The following is a 22,692-nucleotide window of genomic DNA, read 5'->3' on the forward strand; positions in this document are numbered from 1 at the left end:
TAAGATTTTACAATGAAAACCCTAATTAGGGTTTGTTACAACAAACTCTATTCTAGCCAGTGAAATAATTAAAACATTTTGACACGACCAATAGATAATAGGGGTAGGTGCCTCAGAGTTTGTGCCATCATGAATGAGTCAGGTACATTGCATCTAGACATGTTGATGTGGAACTTCTTTGATCGGTGGAGATAGTGACTGGGATGCCACCTCAACTTGCTCTCATACTTGGTAGATTATCATGAAGGGATGTTGAGAGATATCTCTTGATACTCAACATTAGTCACTTGCTCAATATGATGATGATGGGAAGCATTGATGTAGTCGAGTCATTCCTCCATCCTCGCTTGCTTGCCTTGGGGTGATTGTATGACTTCTCCTTCACACTCCTTTGATATCTTCATGTGTCCATGGTGTGGTGAGAGTTGAGATTACTCTTGGGCATTCTCGTGCTTGTAAATGAAGTTTTCCCCTTTGCATGGTGGTGTAGATCTTACAATCTTCCTCCTTTTGCTTTGCAATCACCATCCTTGATGTTTTTGTATTTGCTGATGAAGTTTTCTTCTTGGGGACATCTTCTTGACATTGAAATTTTCTTCCTTAGGACACTTGTTTTGATCCTCCAACGTGATCCCCTTGATTTTTTTCTTCATCTCCTGCAAAACAAACAAATGGGTATCAAACACACATGATATATACCTTTTATATAACTTCCTAATTTGATATGATTTCTGATTTTATGTGATTTGCAGGTTTGATAAGAGGAGGTCAATCCTAAGGGTGGGCAATGGAAGTTGAAGCAAATCCGCTCATCATTTCATCACTTCTCTACCAATTGATCTCTTAAGATTTAGTTTTGATGTGCAGAATTGATCATATAACCTTCATTGAATGCATTGAGGATGACTTCGCTCCAAGATAGAGGCAAGAGAAGAAGATTTCGCTCCCAATAAGGGGCAATAGAAGTTCTCCCAAACCTAGTCCAATTATGCCCTTCATCACTTCAAGTTTGAATACTTTGTCATTCATGCAAGTGGAGGCATCAAATTAACTTGGAAGAGGGCTCTACAAGCAATTTCGCTCCTAACCTTGGGCATATGAAGTAAATTTTGCTCCAACTAGGGAGCATTTGAAGTTGAAATTGCTCCCAAGAAGGAGAACTTGAAGTTGCTTACCAAAACAAAGTCTCGCTCACTAATGACAGTTCAGATGCAGTAAATCACACTTATTCAAGGCTTTAGGGGTAAATTCGCTCCAAAGAAGGAGCACTTGAAGTGAAATTCCCTCCAAAAGAGGAGCACTTGAAGTGATCTTCAAATTTGTCATTGAACTTGCTTTCACTCACTTCTCTTCATTCTATGGGTTCTAGCATTGAGTCTTTCAACCATTCATGACAAGCTAACCTTAGGAAAGGCCTCTAGAGGAATTTCGCTCTGAGAGTTGAGCACATGAAGTAGAATTCGCTTCAACTGGGATGCACTTGAAATTCGCTCCAAAGATGATGCACTTGAAGTTCGCTCCAAAGTTGATGCACTTGAAGTTCGCTCCAAAGTTGATGCACTTGAAATGAATTAAAAATTGACACTTAACACTTTCTCGTTCACTCTCCTTCATTCCATCCATTCGAGTGTTTCAAATTAGGCTCATGGTACATTCTAGGATCAACTTCGCTCTCAATCAAGAGCAATTGGAGTGAACTTCACTCCTACTAGGGAGCACTTGAAGTAATTTGAACATGCATCTTTTTGAGTTGAGTCTCAATGTTTATATCTTAGTTTATGCTCCTTCGCACCAAAAGTCTTCAAAACTCACCTTGATTGTGGCTTCGCCTTCAACCTGGGGCAATAGAAGTGAAACTCACTCTGAGAGGGGCACTTGAAGTGAATTTCGCTCCAGAAGAGGAGCACTTGAAGTAACCCTTACTAGCAATCCCTCTTCACTCCTTGGTTGAATTCATGATAAATTTCACTTCCTCTATGATGAAAATGTTGTTAAAGGCTTATAAACTCACTCATTTCCCTCAAATGCTGCTCCAGAAGTCCATTTCGCTCCTAATTATGAGCAATAGAAGCAGATTTCGCTCCAACTAGGGAGCACTTGAAGTTGCCTACGTACTTGACCCAATTGATGTTTCCTTGCATTCCTTGATCAAATTGAGATATTACATAATGATGAGAGGTATCTTAAGTGACTTGGAGAGCTTGGTAAGGATCTCGCTCCTAATGAGGAGCAATAGAAGCAAAATTAGTCATCTCTCACTGAAATACATTTGAGTCAATCGGATGACGAAGGAAATACTGGAATTGTTGACTATGCTTGATATAAAGGGTCCCTCCATCAAACCTCTTTCTCTTTATGTTCAATTTGACCTCATTTCACCCCCAAAAGAAGAGCTATCCTCCTGACTCCCGGCCTCTCGACCAACTATGCCCCTTCAACGCAAAGGTTAATAACCAAGACTCAAACCACTACCCTAGAAAGCAGAAATAAGTGGGGGTCCCCATTTGTAATGGGGCGATGTGTGAATACCTCACAACAGTAATTACAGTTCCAGCACAGTGTTTCATAGTTCTTGTATTTTCTTTGCCACAAAACTTTAACCGTTGTAACTTGTAATTGTCGAACTCTATCACTCTCAATACCTTCCTTATATAACTTATTAGAATCTATTTTAATATGTTGTCTCAGTCTCAAAATCACCCCCAGTCCCCAGATCACCAATGTTTGCAAGTAGGAAATGTAATATAGGTAATTTTTTAATGTTGATTCCAGCTTTCCATCTGCCCATCAAGGATGAACTTATCCATAGTCCCATTGCACAGCTGAGGTGATCCTTGGTAGCTAATATATGGGGCATATATGCAGTTTATTAGTTTCAACCCCAGCAATACAAGCTCCATCAAAGAGATAAAACTTATGTATTTCCTAAATGCCTTCAGGTTTCAAATACCAATGAATCTTCGCTACTATGATACAAACTACGTCAAGGAGATACACACAAAATGCATACCAAAGACCATATATCACTCTGGTATCTCTAAGAAGGGAGCTCCAAATACGTAAGATATCCATCTACTTATAGTCCATGATAATTCCATGCAAACCATCGGTGGTTGTTCTTTCTAAGGTCAGTTTTTCTTTTTATTATAACAGTACCAAAGAAAAAAAAAAGACAGTACTTTTATTTTTTAATAAATAGTGCTCAATACAACCATTGAAAAGAAAACACGTATCATTGTGTGCAAATATTTTTGCCCCAAACTATAAATAACCTTGCAAAAAATGTTTCACCTGAGCTCCAATTGTGTGGAGCAACGTCCATGTTGCCCGCCCTAACTCCTCTTTCGATATCAGCTTTCCTGGCTTACCCTGTCAACTCAAAAAGAAACAATTATATTGAATGTGATACATGTAAAAACCCTTCATTTTCTGCACCATACATTTCTCTTATATGACTGGAATACTATATAGAAGAGAAACTGTGCATAACATAGCAAGGTATACATAATTTTAAAGAGATGTTGAAAAGTAAACTATAAATTGCTTTTTGGTATTTTATAGCTTGCATTAACCTTTAGTTTCAGGGATTTGCTTTGAAAATTTCAGCAGATGAATATATGTACATATTTCAGGTAAAGAGGTTTTCTACATATTCCAATGTTTTGGAAAACATATAATTGTAATGCCAAAAATTCTTCCCACCTTTTTGGACTACAAATGGACCATAGACTGCTTGAAGCTGAAATAACTAGATTGATAGTTCCACTAGATAAATAATAAACAAAAAAAGCTCTTTAGTTTTAAGGTAAGTCGCCAAATGCAGCAGTCTATCTATTTTTCTCAATTCCTGATTTCCGTCAGATATACTCACTAATCCTGTGAAGCAAAAAAAAAATGGAATTTCTTTTTAATCATCTAAGTTAAGCATTTTTATTAATCCTCTAAGCTAAGCATTTTAACTGATTCTTTAGTTTTTTATCAAAAAAAATTAAGTTTTTGATGAATTTTTTCAAATATTATTTTTTTTAAATTAGAAAAAAAGAAAGAAATTCCAATATTTTTTATAATGTTTTGTGATGTCCCTATCTTTACCCAAGAGAGTTGATAAACAATAAACACTTTTGTGGTCAAGGGAGTGGCAAACCTTGAGCAGTGATAGTTAGTTAAAAGATAGTTTGAAGTAAATGTACATAGCAAAGAGATAGTTAGAGTAATAAGATATCCAGAAAATTGTGAAGTCTTATGAATAAGACGATTTTCCCTTAGTCACATTAGGAGATATAAAAATAAATCAGGATCCAAGATGAACGATGTCTCCAACACTATCATGTCAAAGATCATCATCTCAAATAAAGATAATAAGTAATATGTTCATTTCATCATGCTTCTCTTATACCAAATGAGAAGACCACCTTCATGAAAGAAGGATTGGATTAAGAAAACCAAACTTGTACACATGAGTGATCATTGTACCTCAGTCAGTATAGAATCCATCAGCAGAACCATATCAATGATTATGCAAGATAGAAGATGATTGATGATCCCTTAAAGATAATTAAGCAAGATGTATAATACATCCGATTACTATGAAGACAACTATCATTGCATCTTGGTTTTAATGAATAACAATGCAGATCGTTGGATGGTAATCAGTTGTCTAAGGCATATCGATTAAGATCAATCAACATCCATTAGACAAAGGTTACCTAATGCCACAAATAAATGGATAAAAGTGATTATACAAGTAATCGATCCATTGATATACTGTAAGGAAACACAATTAAGATTAATATTAATCATCAATGTAGCAGCGATTTGGTTAGTATGGGACAAGCATTGATCTATGCTAAAACAGCGACTTAAAGAGATTACATTATCAGCAATGGTTAAGGATATTGGTTTAAGAAAAGAGTTGACTAATTGATGATTAGTCATAATCAATGTTAATGACAGCAGGTTGTTAAGGGTGACAGCGATTAGTTATAATAAACAGCCATTATGCTGAACAGTATCTTTATGAAGTAGGACAATGCGTAAAGATGTGTCCCATCAAACATGAAGAGATGCAATCCCTTCGGATAAGGGTATATTATGCAAATTGAATCTATTCCTTTAAGGATCCACTGTGTTTTTATATTGTCTCTTATTCCAGTTTGGAAGAGCTCGTGTGAGCAAGGCTTAAGGCCCAATATCATGTGCATGAAGCCAAGGATTATTCACATCAGACACAGCACTATATACCTTGCATAATATCATTTCCAGATCTGAAACAGCAGTAACCAATTATGCATACTATATATTCAAATCAGAAACAGCCATTCATATTGCCATTGGCAATATTGACTTCTAGTCCATTGCATATTTATATTGTTTTATTTGAAGCAGCAAGTCATTGTGCACTTAGTGCAAATTGTTATCAATTCACTCAAGCATAATCTTAATTGTATAAATCAGAGATAGCCAGTGGCTTGATCATTATCATTTATTATATAATTGCATTCTTATTTCCAAATACATAAGTTTATTATAAGAATCAGACAGTAGTTGTCCTATAATTCATATATTGTTCAATAAGGGACATTACAAGTGGTATCAAAACATTACATTTGTGGTTATATTGCATTGTTCCTAAAACGGGACATTACATGTTTTTTGGTGTAGATTTTGAACTTTCATTAGTTTATACATATTGTAAGGTTGTATTTATTTATGGATTTTTTAACTAAAAATTTTATAATTTCTTAGAACAGCAAAATCAAATTGCAATCTATTTGGAATGTCCACTGGTTCAAGTTCATTGGGTATTGATACAAATAAAACATTTAAAAATGATCAAGCATCTGGTTTATGGAATTATGTTACGATGCTTGAAAAACTTCCAAGAGATGGGGCATCCATTTGGAATTGTGGTGAGTGCGGAGTCCAATTTAAGAGCTCATATATTCGAGTGAAGCTCACTTATGTGCTATAAGTGGGAAAGGGATTAGAATATGTGAAAGGCAAACTAGAAAGGGGTTGCCAAAAGAAATAATTATGGCATTCATTAAGAACAAGGAGAAGTCGATATTGTGAGTGAAAGAGAAAAATTAAGATCTCATCCTTTAGCAAAGAAAACATCAATTAGAACACCTATTCAGTAATAACCTCCCAACATCCTTTCTTGGATAAACCCTCTATCCAAGAAGAAGATCCCTCTCCTTCCCATAAAAGAGGCCCACTGGATAAGGCATTTCAAAATGAAGCAAGAGATGTTGCAAAGGAAACAGTTGTATGTTGCATTAATGTCAGTGGTCTTTCTTTCAACTTGGTGAGATCACAATATTGGCAGGAAATGGTGGCAGCAATCAATAGGCACACCTTCTGGTTTCAAAGGTCCTGGGTATGAAAAAGGTGCACTCCACCATATTGGCAAAGGAAAAAAATATTGTAAAGACATCACTCAAACCAATTAGGGATTCTTGGATTGAAATAGGAGTGTCTATTGTTTCTAATGGATGGAAAGATTGTGAAAACCAACCTTAAATAAATATTATTGCACTGTCCCCCAAAGGGGTAAGTTAAAGACAATTCATTGTGAGGGGCAAATCAAGGATGAAGAATTCATTTCTAAAATCCTTATTGAGTCCATAGAGATGGTGGGTTTTGAAAATGTTGTCCAAGTCATTATGAACAATGCAAAAAATTGAAGAGCTACAAGTTGTTGTGACGTTTTCACACATCACCCCATTGCAAATGGGGGCCCCTACTTTTTCACTTTCTATGTTAGTTGTCTTGATTTGGTCGTCTTGTAGTGTCTTTAGCTATTAACCTTTTACTTGAGGAGTTGCAGTGCATTAGGTTGTCAGGAAGTGATCAAGTCATGTCTCTCTCTGTAAGTTGAAATGAGGTCAATGTAGCTCTCAAGGTCTTAGCAATGAACAATTTGTGATGATCATTTCACTTGATCATCCGCATCATGTGCCTTCAAAATCAGAGATGGAATATTGAGTATAAGTATGAAAATGTCAAACAAAGTGAAATGCTTGAGGAGAAGTTATCAGGACATAAACAACAATGAATAAACCTTGTTAGTGAAGGAAAAGCCCTTGAGATGGATGAAGTAGGTGGTAGAAGCAGCAAAAAGAGATAAATCAGGTCACTTCCAGTGACCCCTCAAATCCTTGACTTACTTCATCCTCACTTCCAGTTGGTTTCTAAATCCCCGACCAGACTCTTCAAAGCACTTCCAGTTGATGGTCAAAAGTCCAGCCAGCTCACAAGTACTTCCAGTTGCTTGTCAAAAGTCCGATCAGGAAGAATATATCCCATTTTGGTGACTTGGATGCTGATTAGATTGAGTTCTTAAGGTTTTGAAGTTATTGCTGTCTTATACTTGGTGAAGTTGCTAAGAGTGAGTGAAAAGTCCTTGAAACGTTGAATGAACAGGTTATACTCATGCTTTGGAGTCACTTCCAGTTGGATCTCAAATCTCCAACCTGCTGGATGATGACTTCAAGTTGGATCTCAAATCTCTGACCTGCATGAAATGACTTCCACTTCATGGCAAAAAGTCCAATCTGCTGATGTATCACTTCCACTTGAAAACCCTAACCAGGATGAAAAGGTCCATATACTTGGTGAGATCAGTGTTTATTGAAGTGAATACCTTAGAGTTTTGGAGAATAATGATGTTGGAGATGGGTAAAATCTGCTAGGAGTAAGTCAAAATGCATTGGAGTTCACTGAGCAGGCTATATTGACATATTAAGATCAATGTTAGTGGACCTCAAAATCCACAACAACCTACTTGGAGACTTCCACTTGCCTCCAAAAACCATGACTCACTTGATGACCACTTCCACTCACCCTCCAATTCCACGACCAAGGTGACCACTTCCACTTCATGGTAAAATCACCGACCTCATTGCTATCACTTCCAGTGCATGTCCAAATCTCAGGTCTGCTGGATGGTGACTTCCAGTTGGAGCCTAAATCCATGAATTTCCTTGGTGACTTCCAGTGAGCATCCAAAACCCCACCCAAAGACATAAAGACATGTTTGCATTGCTAAGAGGTGAATGTTTTCGATATTCAAGCAAGTAGGTGATCAAATTGATCAAAAAATGCGAATGAGTAAGGAAGAAGATAGCACTTCCAGTGAACCTCCAAATCCATGACACCTTATGTGACTTCCAATGCCACCTAGAATCCACGACAAGCTGATGCTGATTTCCAGTTGGTGATGAAAAGCCCGACCAGCTGATGACCACTTCCACTTGGGGGCTAAAACCCCGACCTGCTTGGCATAAGTGTCAGTGCCCCTTAAAAAGCCTAATCACCTAGCATGTTTTCATTTCTAGTCAAGGCTAAAAAGCCCGACCATCTCATAGTCACTTCCAGTTGGACCTTAAAAGTCCGACCTCCCCTTAGCTAGTGTCAGTGGCACCTAAAATCCACGACCTCCATATGGCATTTCCAGTAGCCTCCCAAATCCCTGGCCACAAGTCATGATATACTTGACCTCCCAAAAGGTCTAGTCACATTCCTTGCTTGCTGAAATCCCAAAATCAGACCTGAAGAAGTGAAGTCTTACACTGAAAGTATGAGCAATCAAACTTTAAAATATCAATGAATCAGACCTTGAAATGTGAAAATAAGAGATCAAACAAAGGGGATTCATTTCCAGATTTAAAGAATGACATTGTTCTCTTCTATATCTTGATCAAGGTGTGTTTTCTTTTCAGGTTATGGAAGCAAGGGAGGAGGAACTTCATCACTTGAGGGAGATTAAGGCATACAAGAGATCAGCTTATGGTGTTCGAGTTCAAAGAAGTGGATACAAAAAGGACAACAATACTTCAAGGTACTTGAGGACGAGAGAAGGCAAAGAGGACTTTGCAACATTAAGAAGATTAAGTATCCAAGACAGGTTGCTTCACAACATCAAATCTGCCAGGGTGTGGAGGACTCACACATCAACATTAGCATGCTCAAAGTAAAGACAAGGAACATTGTAACCCTGCGAGAGAGAGGCACCATGACCTCAAGCAAGGCAGGGAAGATCAATCACCAATGCAAGGAGAAAGGATGAAGTGATATCCAGTCACATGAAGAAGTGAAGGATTGCTCAACCACATCAAGGCATTTGCTATGACAGGAATGGCGAGGCTAAGGAGAGAGATTCAAGGTATGCAAGAACTCAGCAACAAACAATGAGGATTAGCTCCAAGCTGACAGCAAGTCTAAAGCAAATGAAAAACAAGAATAAAGGAACTCGAACAGTGTAATGAGGATGAATCAGCACGATGCTGTAATCAATTAATTCCTAAATTGGGGAAGGCTGATTTAATCAAGAGATATTGCTCAATCACACCACTTTGTGATGAGTTACAAGGTATGCAGCTAGTTAAGGTGGCGCCCAATCATCACCAACCCACCTTTTGTATCCCAATCATCACCAACCCACCTTTTGTCATGTCCCTAAATTTAAAATGCCCAAATTCTGCCCTAGTTCTTAAATGTGTAATGTCCCTTTTTATGGAATGCCCAAGTTTTACCCTGAACTACTGTTCTCAATCAATAAGGGAGGGTTTAAAAAGAGAAAACCTTTATCTTTTAAGGGAAAAACAGTTTGTATCACTGACTTGTTGAATTTGATTTTGCTGGAGATATTCTTCTCCACTAATTCCTCAAAACTGGTAATTGATCTACTCATCACGTCCATGCCTTCTTCAATTGTTTGAAGGGCTATTTATCTTCTTCCACCGGTGGTGAAAGGCCATGAACACAGCCATCTCTCTAGTGGCAGCGATTCCTTTGAAGGGTCGCTGCCCTTATTCATCACCATGAACAAGGATGTTACTGCCTGTAACTTAATTACAGTTCTGATCTGAATTGTAATCTTCAGTTGCTTCTCCTGATATAGCCTTATATTGGTGCAACTTTAATGCTGTTCCCGTTATAATATCCTTTGTGCATTTGCCTTTTTTCCTTGCAATCGGATGGGTGATCACCCCCCTCTCACTTAGTTGACTATTGGCTCGTATGAGCAATATCCAGAAATAAATGAAAACAAATATTCCATGTCTTGGGAAGGATTCATAATCTCCCTTAAGTATACCACGATGGGGCATGATGTGAGAAGTTATGTCTCAATCATCATCACACCCAATCGCCAAATTGTGCCTCTTCTCTATTAACAAATATTGTTAGTTGCTTAACAAATGCTTGATCATGATGATCCCTCCTTAGACAGCAATAGACAATCTTTTGCATTCGTTCGATCTGTGGTATCTTCCTTGGACAGTGATAGACTACCTCTTGTTTGGCAGAGCTTCCTTATGGTGTGATAACCATCTTTTGCTAAAGATTCGATTAATCGTCCCTTCAAGGTGTTAATTATCACTCTATGACAATATTGATTGTTGAATGATAATCAATAGTTAATTATCAGTATTTGCACTAACTTGGATATCGTTCTTTTCATCGCTATTGATTCATGCCTTAGCCGAGTATGATCATATTCAACCTTTGAAACATTGTTATCACTAATGATCCATGTTAGTCGCTGTCCATTAATTCATAATGACTTACATCATTAATGGATTTTGCTATATCATAATCCTCCCATCGAAGCTCTGTTTAGTAATCAATAGTTATTATGGTTCCACAATATATTCTAATTGCTATCTCCTTTATTTTAATTGTCTTAACGAATATTATATTTTATTATTACTCATTTATTTATTTATATATTTTTTATAATTTAATTTTATTATTATTTATTATCCAATTTATTTATAAAGTACATTTTTTAAGATTTTATTGTTATTATTTTTTACCCTTACAAAATGATTTCTTGTGATTTTGATCTTTTAAAAATTTATCAACTATTAGTCCACATGTGTTGCCATGTAGTTAGGGTTCACTCATCCATTTCTATAACCGTTTCTTTAATATGCATAAATGGCTTCGACTTAAACTTGAACTGTTAATTTTATTTGAAAACACTATGACAATTACACATAGACCCTTCAGTAATATTGCATGCATGATGCTTACATAGGTATTTGACATGACTTATATTCTTCTATTAATGTAAGTTTCTTGTCAGATTATGTTTTTCATTTTCTAATGTTTCAATTCAATTTACAGATTATTTCATAATTTCTATTTTAGTGATAGTTCGGGAATGGGACATTACAGCCCTCCCCACTCAAGATTCCTTGTCCTCAAGCAATTGACAATTTTCGTAAACTAAGTCGTTTCCAAATGAAATATAAAGTATACATATGAATATATGAAACAACACAAGGTATACACATGAATGCGTGAAGACACGGGGAATACACTTTAAAAGCACGGAGAATACACATGAAAACACGAAGTAGACACATGGATATATTTAAATACAAGCATACACATGTAGATATAATTTACTTGGTCCACAAGAAGCAAGAATGTCCAACTAGGACCAGATCCATCCCTTGGGCCAATCAATCTATCATTTTACCCACAAGAGGCAGGAGCGTCCAACCAGGACCAGAACCATCTCGGAGTAACCAATCCACAAGAGGCAAGAGCATCCAACCACGACCAGAACCATCTCTTGGGCCAATTCACTTTACTCACAAGAAGCAGGAGCATCCAATCAGTCTTGGGGAAATCAATTCATCACTTAGCCCACAAGAGGCAAGAACATCCAACAAGGACCAGATCTATCCCTTGGGGTAATCAATTCATCACTTAGCCCACAAGAGGCGGTGTTGGCGGCAATATTGTACATGAAAATAAAACTAGTTAATTAAGTTGTAATTGTCTTGGTTAGTTGGCAACCGAGGGGTGGCAGTTGCGGTGTGACGGTTGGCGCTCGCACCCCCTCGGTATCTTTATATACTTCCGAATGTAACTTGTGACAGACAACGATTATGAATGGAATAACACCTCTTATATTTTATCTGATATGTATGGCATTATTATTCTGCATTACGTGCTTTATTTGTGTACTTTAAGTTATTCACCCGAGAGGGCAAACATTTGGCGTCGTTGCCTAGACGTACTCGGGAACGGAAGACGCGGATGGTGCACGGACACGACAGGCCTACCCGTTGGTGAGATAAACCCAAAGGCCGACGACGCGCAAACAAAGCTCTACAACGGAGCGCGTCTACAACGGAGAAGACACTGCGACAAGGGAATTTTCAATTCTGCTCCAGGTAGCCATCGAGACCTACGTCCGATGAGAGGCCACGGAGGCGGAAATCCCACCAAGTGTCGTGGGGACAGCACTAGAGGTTAGCCCAGTAGTAAATCGGTTGATGAACCATCTTCCCCGGCTGCTTGCACAGGCATCGCTGGCACAACAAGCTCACCTGGAGGAGATTGCCCAGGAAGAGCGACGCCAACAAATTCTTCAACAGTACGAAGAAAGCAGCCGTCAGGAAGCGGAGCGGGATGGCACGAGGCCAGGAAGGAATTCAACCCTGAATCCCATAGGGATAACGAAACATTTTATATTCAAATAAAGGTGTCATAATATTGACACGAGTTGTATTGACGAAATGAATTAATAAAGGCGTGTTCTGGTTTATGTGTTGTGAATTATGGAAATGTATGGGAATTAATGCCCAACCTATTAAATAAAGATAGAAATAAGAAAGCAGAAACAGACAAGTGGGAGGCCGCGCAGAGGGCCTTGATTCTGGAACAGCAAGTAGAACGTAGACGGAGGCTGAGGCAACTTGCCGAAGGACGACCTGCCGAAGGGTGGCCCGAAGGGAACCAAGGAGGTGTCACGGAGGGTGCAGAAGCCGAGGGAAATTTCTACGCATTGCCAGAACACCGTAGGGTGAGAAGCCACAAAGAGTTTCTGGAGGAAACAAGGTTGCGGAGGAATCTAGTCGAAGAGACTCGGGATCAGTTTAGAAACTTATCCCTTACGCCACGGAGTGGGGATCACCAGAGGGAGCCAAGAGTGGGTGCAGGTGAGAACGGAGGGGAGGACAACCGTACGGTTGCAGGTGCCACACACAGCAGGCAAAGCACCGTACATCCAGTCACCCACGCAGGACACACCACCGGCGCCGGAGGGAGCGGCGCACAAACACAGCCACAACCACCTCTAGGAAGACGACCCCCATCGATGGCGGGCAAACAGAAGTTGCCTAAATTCAATGGAGATGGCAACGATGACCCCGTACGGCACTATCGTACATGTGAGACAATTTGGTCAGCCTACGGGGTAGTTGACAAAGCGGATTGGGTGGTGCAGTTCCCTGTCACCCTAAGAGGAGTAGCCATCGATTGGTACTCTGATGTGGATAAAGAAAAGGTGGGAACATGGGATGACCTACAAAAAGCTTTCGAGAAGGAGTTTCGACTCCTTTGAGATGATAATGAGATCGTGGCAGAGATACTAAGCACAAAGCAGGGAAAGCACGAGACAATGCGAACATAAAGCCGATGGTTAAAGGAATTACTAGGGAAGATGGAGAACCAGCCGGCTGACGGACTAAAGAAGAGGTGGTTCATGGAAGGGTTGCGGTCATCCTTGCGGAGAAAGATGAAAATTGTACCGCCCACCTCATACGATGACGCCTACAACCGCGCGATGGATTTGGAAAGTGAAGGCAAAACATTGCGGAAGAAAAAGGACAAGTCCTCTGCAGAAGAGGAGTCCTCGGGAGAAAGCAGCAGTGATGAATCATCAAGTAAGAAGGTGCAAGCTCTTCAAAAGGATATGCACCGAATGTTGAAGGAATTTAAGGACATGAAAGGAAGCACGAGTAAAAACGAAGAGGTGTGGTGCACTGATTGTAAGGAAGAAGGCCACACAAAAGGCACCTGCCCGAAGAAGGCCTTTTGTGAGATTTGCCGAGTGATGGGACACTCCATCAAGGAATGCCCATACAACATGAAAACCCGAAGTACACAAATGAGCCAAGCGTTGTTCACTGAGCAGGCCACAACATCCGCACCAGCGGGTACGGCCCAGCAAACCAACACAACGGCATCATCTAGAGGTTACCGGGACAACAGACGCGACGGCAAAAGGAATGACAACAATAACAATAACGGAAGCCGTATCCAATATGACGCCAAGGGTCGGCCAATGATCCAATGTAGGGCCTGTAATCAGTGGGGGCACTTCGCTCGTGATTGCACGAAGGAAGCCACCCCTCAGCACCTCTACCGATGGTGTGGGCAGGCGACCATGAGGACACAAATTGCCCAAAGGAAGGGGTTAATCTCCTCAACATTGAGAAGGCTGAGAAGACTGGTGAGAAAGAAGTACTAGCGATCACCCACGCTCAGACGAAAAAGGCCACTTATCCCGACCCCCGTACGGAGAATGAGAGATTACGGGAGGCAAAGGCCAATATTGAATGTGAGATGACGGCCGAACGACGGGACAACGAGGTGGTGAGTACATCATCTCGTACGGAAGCTGAAAATAACATCATTGGGCAAGTACTGCAAATGGAAGTACCTATAAGGGTAAAGGACCTTCTAGAAACAATGCCACAGTTAAGAACCGCCATTTTTAGTTCCATACAAACCACTGCGCAGGCACCTTTGCGTGCCACACGGGCGGAAGTTCCGATCAGCCCCTCGATTGACCCAATGTTGTTGGCCTTAAATAGTGGTCAGCATCCTCCTGTAGTAGAGATGGGAATTCTCGGGGCTATCCTCAAGGACACCATCGTGGATGGAGGTTTGGGGGTGAATGTACTGCCAGAGGATACGTGGAAGAAGTTGGGGAAGCCAACACTATGGCCACCCACGTTCAACTTGGTAGGTGCAGACCAACACGGCATCAAGCCACTCAGCACCCTGATGGCCCAGCCGGTCACCATCGGCACGCAACCCTTCATACTAGATTTTGTGGTAATCCCACTCAAGAAGAAGGGGTACGACGCCATCTTAGGCAGAGGGTGGCTGGTTACAGCAAAGGTGAACCACGACTGGAAAAGGAACACCCTTTCTATAGAGAAAGGGGGCGGAAGTACACCATTGATCTGAGGACCCAGGTTGTCGGCGAGGAACTAGCATCATCTTCGAAATCGGAGGGTGAAGGAAAAGGCGACCTGAGGGACGAAGGACGGGGCTGCAGGGAGCCGAACGACGAAGGGATTCTCAAACTAGGAGAGTGCTCTGAGGATGAGACAGGGTCATTGAACGGGCTCTTCCACTGGCAGATGGAGGATTACGAAATGTTCCAAAGCTACAGGCTCGAAGTAGAGAAACCAGAGCAAGCAACAGAGGAGGTGTACCTGTCGGAATACAGAGAATATTGGAAGGGAGACGCCCCAAACCTCGATGACGTAGATAATCCAAAGATCATTTGTGTCGGCAATTATTGAAACCCTGTGTGGAAGGCCGCAGCCTTCAAAATCTTTATTATTCTTCTTCTTCTTATGTACAGGAAGGAGACCGTGGTCCCTGTAGAATTTGTGGTTCCAGGTCTTCGGATGGCCATTGAAAATAGACTTGCCACCAACGGGTCCAAATTGAAACCCTACCACAAGAAGCATGCAGGGGACCTGAGAGGCCGGAAGGACACCCGAGAGTCTAGAGGGGAACCCGATAGGATGGAAGGGGACCTGAGAGGCTAAGCAGGTGACTCGAGAGGCACAGGACCAAAGCGGGAGACTCTCGGGCGAGGCAAAAAGAGAAAGGGCGATCCCAGAGGCACGAAACCCGAGCCGAATCTAGACACTTAGAAAGAAAAAGAAAAAAAACCGTACGGTCGTACGGGTTCGTACGACAGTTGACCGTACGATCGATTTTAAAAAAAAATTTAAAACGAAGATGCCACGGTGGGACCACCGTGCGGTGGTAACACCGACAGTGGGACCACCGTGTAGTGGGACCATCGTGCGGTGGATACACCGCCCACGCAAAGAATAAGACACGCAGCCGCACAAACACACACACAGCTGCTCCGTCGTCAGTGGTCCACTGTACGGTTGAACTGCGTTGGGCGTGTGGAAGGAGGACCATACGATGTGCACGGTTGACCATGTTGTCCGTACGCTGGAGGTGTGTCCGTACGGTAAGGAGGGTGTTCACCGCACGGGAAGGTGGCCGTACGATTGAAGGTGTCAGTGTTGTTGTTGACCGTATGGGGAGGTTGTATGGCCGGGGTGCCATCGGGGACATTACAAAGGAAACAAATTTTTAAAAAAACGACGACGACGACCAGATTGAAAAATCATTCGATGACATGTGGAGCCAAGACGCTGAAAATATTAGAGTGGAGAAGAAGGGTTTTGACATCTTAAAATATCACAAAAATGATGCGCGTGCCATGGACTTTCGTGTGGTTCTAAAGGTTGTAAATTGGTCTTGGCGCACCTGGGGCGCTGCCCCTGGACCCCGGCCATACAAGAGATGGATTTGGTCCTAGTTAGACCTAGGTGCGCACAGGGAGCGCACCTGGGGCACTGCCCCCGGACCCCACGAGGGGCGCTGCCCCAAACCCCGTTGGGGGCACTGCCCCCAGACCCCCAATTTATTTTTGAGCTACAATACACTTTTTGAGTCTAGCGAAGGGCATCAGAGAAGGCACGGTAAGTGTTGGGTTGTCCTGTACTATGAGAAAGAAGCTTGCAGCTAAGCATTGGCGGGGAAGCCATAAGTCGTAGAGGGAGATGGATTTGGAGGTTGCGAACAAACAGAGTTTGAGGGAAGGCATTGCAAGAACGCGAAGTCATACGACACCAGAGAGTTATTCAGTTCAGTTATCAACCTTTGGGGAGTGTGATGGAGGATTTGAGGTGTCTCGTAGCCTTTGTGACAGAGGGTTGTGGCCACCTCCAGGCATGAATGGTACGCTTTGAGGAACTCGGAGTATGTCTCGGCTGGACGAGGTTGCCTTGGTGGATGCACAGAGGGCTCAGGAGGAGCTGACCACCAGGTTGGAGGCAGGAGTAGCGTGAGACTTAGCTCAGCGTACCCAGGAGTTAGATGCCGAGAGGGCAGCGTGGGTGGCTATCGAGGACAAATTGGCTAGGGAGACAGTATCATTTGAGTAGCAGTTGGTGAAGGCTGAGACTGAAACGCGTGTTTTGCAAACAAGTTTGGTTTAGGCATAGGAGGACTGTGATGTCGAAGGAAGCAATAATGGTGAAATCCGCACTTGAGCATTGGATGGTAGCAGAAAAGGGTTTTCAGGCGAGGACGCAGTAGGTGTATAAGTTCCGAGCTCGACTGGCATCAGCAGTTCTATTTAATGTCATCTCTATTTTGTATTAAGTCGTTCGGAGACGACTTCTTTTCTTTTGGGGGGGATGATGTTGGCGGCAATATTGTACATGAAAATAAAACTAGTTAATTAAGTTGTAATTGTCTTGGTTAGTTGGCAACCGAGGGGTGGCAGTTGCGGTGCGACGGTTGGCGCTCGCACCCCCTCGGTGTCTTTATATACTTCCAAATGTAACTTGTGACAGACAACGATTATGAATGGAATAACACCTCTTATATTTTATCTGATATCTATGGCATTATTATTCTGCATTACGTGCTTTATTTGTGTACTTTAAGTTATTCACCCGAGAGGGCAAACAGGCGGGACCATCCAACTAGGACCAAATCCATCTCTTGGGGTAATCAATTCATCACTTAGCCCAGAAGAGGCAGGAACATCCAACTATGACCAATTCCATCCCTTGGGATAGAAGTTTCAATTTGACATGTTACAATTTTTATCATGGAGATTGGTTGGATAATTTGTTTCTAGATCTTGAGGATGCAAGGGTGCCATAACCACTAGATTGTATTCCTCCACAAAGCTCCATTTGTTTGTTGTCCCTTCTTCCTTTGATTGGATGATTTTAAGATTTTCTTCATCGTACCTTATTTTCTTGTTTTTTATTTCATATTGCATCTTACATCATTCCTATACTTGCTGTTTGCACGAATTGACAACATTTGCAAGGTTCTTCTATTGGCTGCGCTTTTCAGTTTTTGGTGTTCCATTTGGTTCTCTTACGCTAATGTCCCAATGTTTGACTATTTCATTCACTCTAAATGTGTCGTGGTTATTTGGCACCCAATGTTTCATTCTTTGACAACTTTTGCAGCATTGACAAATTTTTAAATCTTACTGAATTATTTATGTTCTAGACCTCTTGCATTTCTTGGTCACTTTAGTGCTGTTCCTGTGTTGACTGATCTATAAAAGGATTTGTTTTTGTACTTCATTGCCTGTTTCAGATACGTTTTAGAGCAAGGGATTAGACTCTTGGAAGCTAGAAAACATGCATGGTGATATGGGACATCCATAAGCAGGCTATGGCTGTTAAAGTTTGGATCAGATTAGATATGTGAGTAGTTTTTATTTTTCTAATACTTGGTTCTCACTAACTATATGACAATGAACTCTTGAGTGCAGGTTGCTGCTTATGTGAAGGGAACACAACTTAATGCATAACATATTTGAGAGTCTGCTAAATGGAGGAGATCGATATCTAAAGGCTTGCACTTTTGATTACTGTACTTACCTATTAAAATCGAACTCCATCATAATATATACCTTACAATATAGGCATGTCAAATGGACAAACATGCCTCTACGTACGTGGAGACGTGTCTCTTCATTGAGATGTCTCTTAACATACCGAAAGTCATAATCCGATTTGCAAGAAAACGATTCTCCTAATCGTTTGTTATCGGTTTAACAATAGACAACGATTCCTCTAATCATTTGTTATCAGTTGATAATAGACCACGATTCCTCTAATCGTTTGTTATCGGTTGACAATAGACAACAATTCTCATAATCGTTAGTTATCACTGTTATCTGCAAGTAAAGATTCTCATAATCATTAGTTATCACTGTTATCTGCAAGTAAAGATTCTCATAATCGTTTTGAAGGGAGATCAACTATTGTCGATATACACAGCGATAAATGATATCAAACTATTAATGTGGAGAATCGATTTATATTGATCATTTCATTTTATCAATATAATCGATACTTATATAGATACGGTGCTCATATTCGATTTTGTATAATCAATGATAAATATAAATTATGTATATATAAATATTCATATATATAATAATAATAAGAACACTTATTATGATTACATATATTAATATGTATATATTCATATCAACTATAATCAGCATTTACTTATACATATGATTTTATGAGACTACTCCAACCGAAGCTATAAATCATCAACAATGGCAAGAGAGAATACAAAAAAAACTAAGAATTCTGGTTTCTATTGCGAAATTGCCAAAGACAATAAACAGCAAAAGTGAATTCACCAGTGATTTTGAAAGTGTTGAGGTGAAAATGCTATGCTGATCTACGGGAAGCAGAAAATATTCTTGATCGTTTCAACTTCTCGATGCTTTCTAAAGGTACGTAGGGCTCACTGTTGAAGATCTAGAAACATTTCAAAACCATAGAAAATTCATTTTTTTAGGTGACTGTTGTAAATAAGATAGCACGAGTTGGATTCTGAGAAATTTTAGGGTCATCAGAGATAATTCGGGAGTTGGATCATGCTTCATTATCAAGCCCAAGAGGCTTAGGAGAATTGTACATTCCACTGGAATTGTTTTGAGGAAGACTGTACTCAAAATTGTTAAGAGTTTTCACCCTCGAAATTAGAGCTCTTCAAAGCCCTTTGACTAAGTTGCATCAATTTCTTTTTGTCCCCCAGGCAGAATCATGCTCTAATACCACTTGTATTGTCCCTAAATTTAAAAAGCCTGAATTCTGCCCTAATTCTTAAATGTGTAATGTCCCTTTTTATGGAATGCCCTAGTTTTACCCTAAACTACTGTTCTCAATCAATAAGGGAGGGTTTAAAAAGAGAAAACCTTTATCTTTTAAGGGAAAAATAGCTTGTATCGCTGACTTGTTGAATTCGATTCTGCTGGAGATATTCTTCTCCACTAATTCCTTAGACTGGGAATCGATCCACTCATCACGTCCATGCCTTCTTCAATTGTTTGGAGGGCTATTTATCTTCTTCTACCGGTGGTGAAAGGCCACGAACACACGCCCATCTCTCTAGTGGCAGCCCTTCTTAATCACCAAGAACAAGGATGTTACTACCTATAACATAATAACAGTTTTGATCTGAATTGTAATCTTCAGTTGCTATATTGGTGTAACTTTGATGCTGTTACTATAGATGCACTACTCGCCGAAAACTCAGATAGTTTTCAAAAACTCAGAGAGTTTTCAAAAACTCATGAGTTTTTGGCTCAAGCAAGTAATAATGCCATTGACTCGCTGCCAAAACTCGCCGAGTTTTTGGCGAGTTTTTGGCGATTACTCGGTGAGTCCGTGTTTCAAAGAGGCCCAAACACGTCAAAAAACTATCAAAAAAAAAAATTCAAGTCAATATCATTCTCTTCATCAAAATATAACATTTAAGTATAAGGAAAAAAAATCTGACTTATACTTTAAGTTATATTTCATGTATATATTGGCAGGATGTTTGAGAGTGGTTTCAGATCTCTAGGAGTTATAATGCAAATTCTAGGTTTTAGAAGATCTTTTAAATTTTCAAACTTAGTCAAATTTCAGTAATCAGTAGGCTTCTGTCATCATTCTCTCACTCTCTCTATCTCACTCACTTTATCTGCCCCGAATTTTAGACCCACCTCCCTATCACTCTTCCTCTATCCCCTCTCTCTACCACTCTCTATCTCACTCTCTCCTCTATCCCTCAAGATCTAGACCTATCTCTCCATCCCTCACTCTCTCACCCTCAGACCCCCGTGAGGGGTGCTACCATCAACCTCATTTTGGCGAGGTGGAGGAGCCACATCAGACTCCTAGGACTAGACCCTCTAGTTCTATCTCTCCCCTAGTTTTCACTAAGTTTGGAAGAGGAAGATGTAAAATGTTTTAATGTAATATTTACTTTTAGTTTTACAAGAACAATTTGCTATTTCATTTTGTTTCAGTCTGTCAACCATGAGCATTCCACAAGAGGATGCCATTTGTACCCAATTTGCATTTAAATCAATCAAATATATCTAGACTCAATTTGTTTCTTTTGTGAACTCATTTATTGACTTATTGGATGCATCTCCTCATTGAATTTTGCAAAAAAATGCATTTCTAATTAAATTTAAGCAATTTTTTAAGTTGCCGAGTTTTTTGCCAAGTTTTCACAGGGTTTTCTTTCAGGCTTTGGCAAGTTTTTGTTTTTGGCAATTCAACGATGCTAGTTATAATATCCCTTGTGCATGTGCCCTTTTTCCTTGCAATCAGATGGATGATCACCCCCCTCTCACTTAGTTGACTGTTGGCTTGTATGAGCAATATCCAGAAATAAATGAAAACAAATATTCCATGTCTTGGGAAGGATTCATAATCTCCCTTAAGTATACCACGATGGGGCATGATGTGAGAAGTTGTGTCTCAATCATCATCGCACCCAATTGCCAAATCGTGCCTCTTCTCTATTAACTAATAGATTAAAACAATTCCAAATCTGAGCACTGTTAAAGCAGATTTAAGAGACTCGCTGTCATTGATATATCCCTGATAAGGCAGAAAAAGAATCACTGTTATTGATATACCTGATTTCCATTTCCAGATTACCTTTCTTTCTTCAGACTCCAGTCAGCAAGCTATCTTTGAAAATCATCATCAAAATCAATGTACACAGTATTTATCTTTACTCAAAATATCCCCTCAACATTCGATTCATCACAACTCCAATTATTTCTCAGAACAGATTAAGCATATGATGTTATACAGTTCATCTTTCACACTTGTGAAAACTCTCTTCTTCAGACTTTATGTGGCACACTGTTTTTTTCATTTCACGTATTCTCTCAAACCAAAAAAAAAGCATTTGAATGAATAAGAACAGAAATGCTTTTAAAAGAACCTACTTCATATGATTAGGGAGTTACATATAGTTGCGACCAATCAACTAACTACTGCCTACTGTCCAACTTCTTAACTGCTGCCAACTGTCCAACTTCTTTCTCATCGTGGCTTTTCATAATGAAGACTTTACTTTTATAAATGCTTATATCTATTAAGGACAGGTTTTACAAACTTATCAAAGGCAATATAAATAATTCATCAATCAATGATAATGAAAAGAAGTCGGTCAAGCATTGTCAAACATATTAGTCACTGTCTGCTGTACATGACCTTCTGCTGTTCGTGGCATACAATCATTGTCTAAAGCATGAGTACATTCTTCAAAAAACTATCTGTAAGAAGGCCTGATAATCTCTCAGAACAATCTACTGTGATCTCTATGTACATTAGATCAAACATCAAAACTGTTAAGAGACAAAACAATTAAGCATCAAAGATATATGCGTATTCTCCATTCTAATCTGTATTTCCAGAACATTGATTTCTGCATCTGTATCATATATTTTGACATCAATGACAAATATTCTAGCATAGTCGTCAGGTAACCAGCCCCATCACAATTCCCCCTTCACATCAACGAGTGCCCTAAAAGGTAATACCAATAGTGTGCTATTGATAGTTTTTATGTCTTGTCATTTGCTAGGATAAATTTCATGTCAATCTATTATTTGTTGGATAATGCTAACACTATCTGCTAACTCTCTCACTTATGCTCCAAACAGATGCATGTGTTTCACATTTGCTCAAAACACTTTACTATGAACCCACTAGCCCAACCATATCCCAATGCATTCACAAACACTGGGAAATTTCCTATTGCATTGCATGGTGCATTTAT

General features: G+C 40.1%; 1 protein-coding gene across 5 annotated transcripts in view; it reads right to left on the reverse strand.

The window, feature by feature from the left end:
- LOC131044072 (FAD-linked sulfhydryl oxidase ERV1) overlaps positions 1-22,692 on the reverse strand; it is a 178,479-nt gene that overhangs the window by 141,594 nt on the left and 14,193 nt on the right. For all 5 annotated transcript variants that reach the window (XM_059218078.1, XM_059218077.1, XM_057977339.2 and 2 more), the window contains exon 2: positions 3,292-3,369. In XM_059218078.1, coding sequence (XP_059074061.1) covers positions 3,292-3,369 — 78 coding nt within the window. The remainder of the gene's footprint in view (positions 1-3,291; positions 3,370-22,692) is intronic.

The sequence above is a fragment of the Cryptomeria japonica genome, chromosome 3 (assembly GCF_030272615.1).
Source record: "Cryptomeria japonica chromosome 3, Sugi_1.0, whole genome shotgun sequence".
In the NCBI taxonomy this organism is placed as follows: Eukaryota; Viridiplantae; Streptophyta; class Pinopsida; order Cupressales; family Cupressaceae; genus Cryptomeria; species Cryptomeria japonica.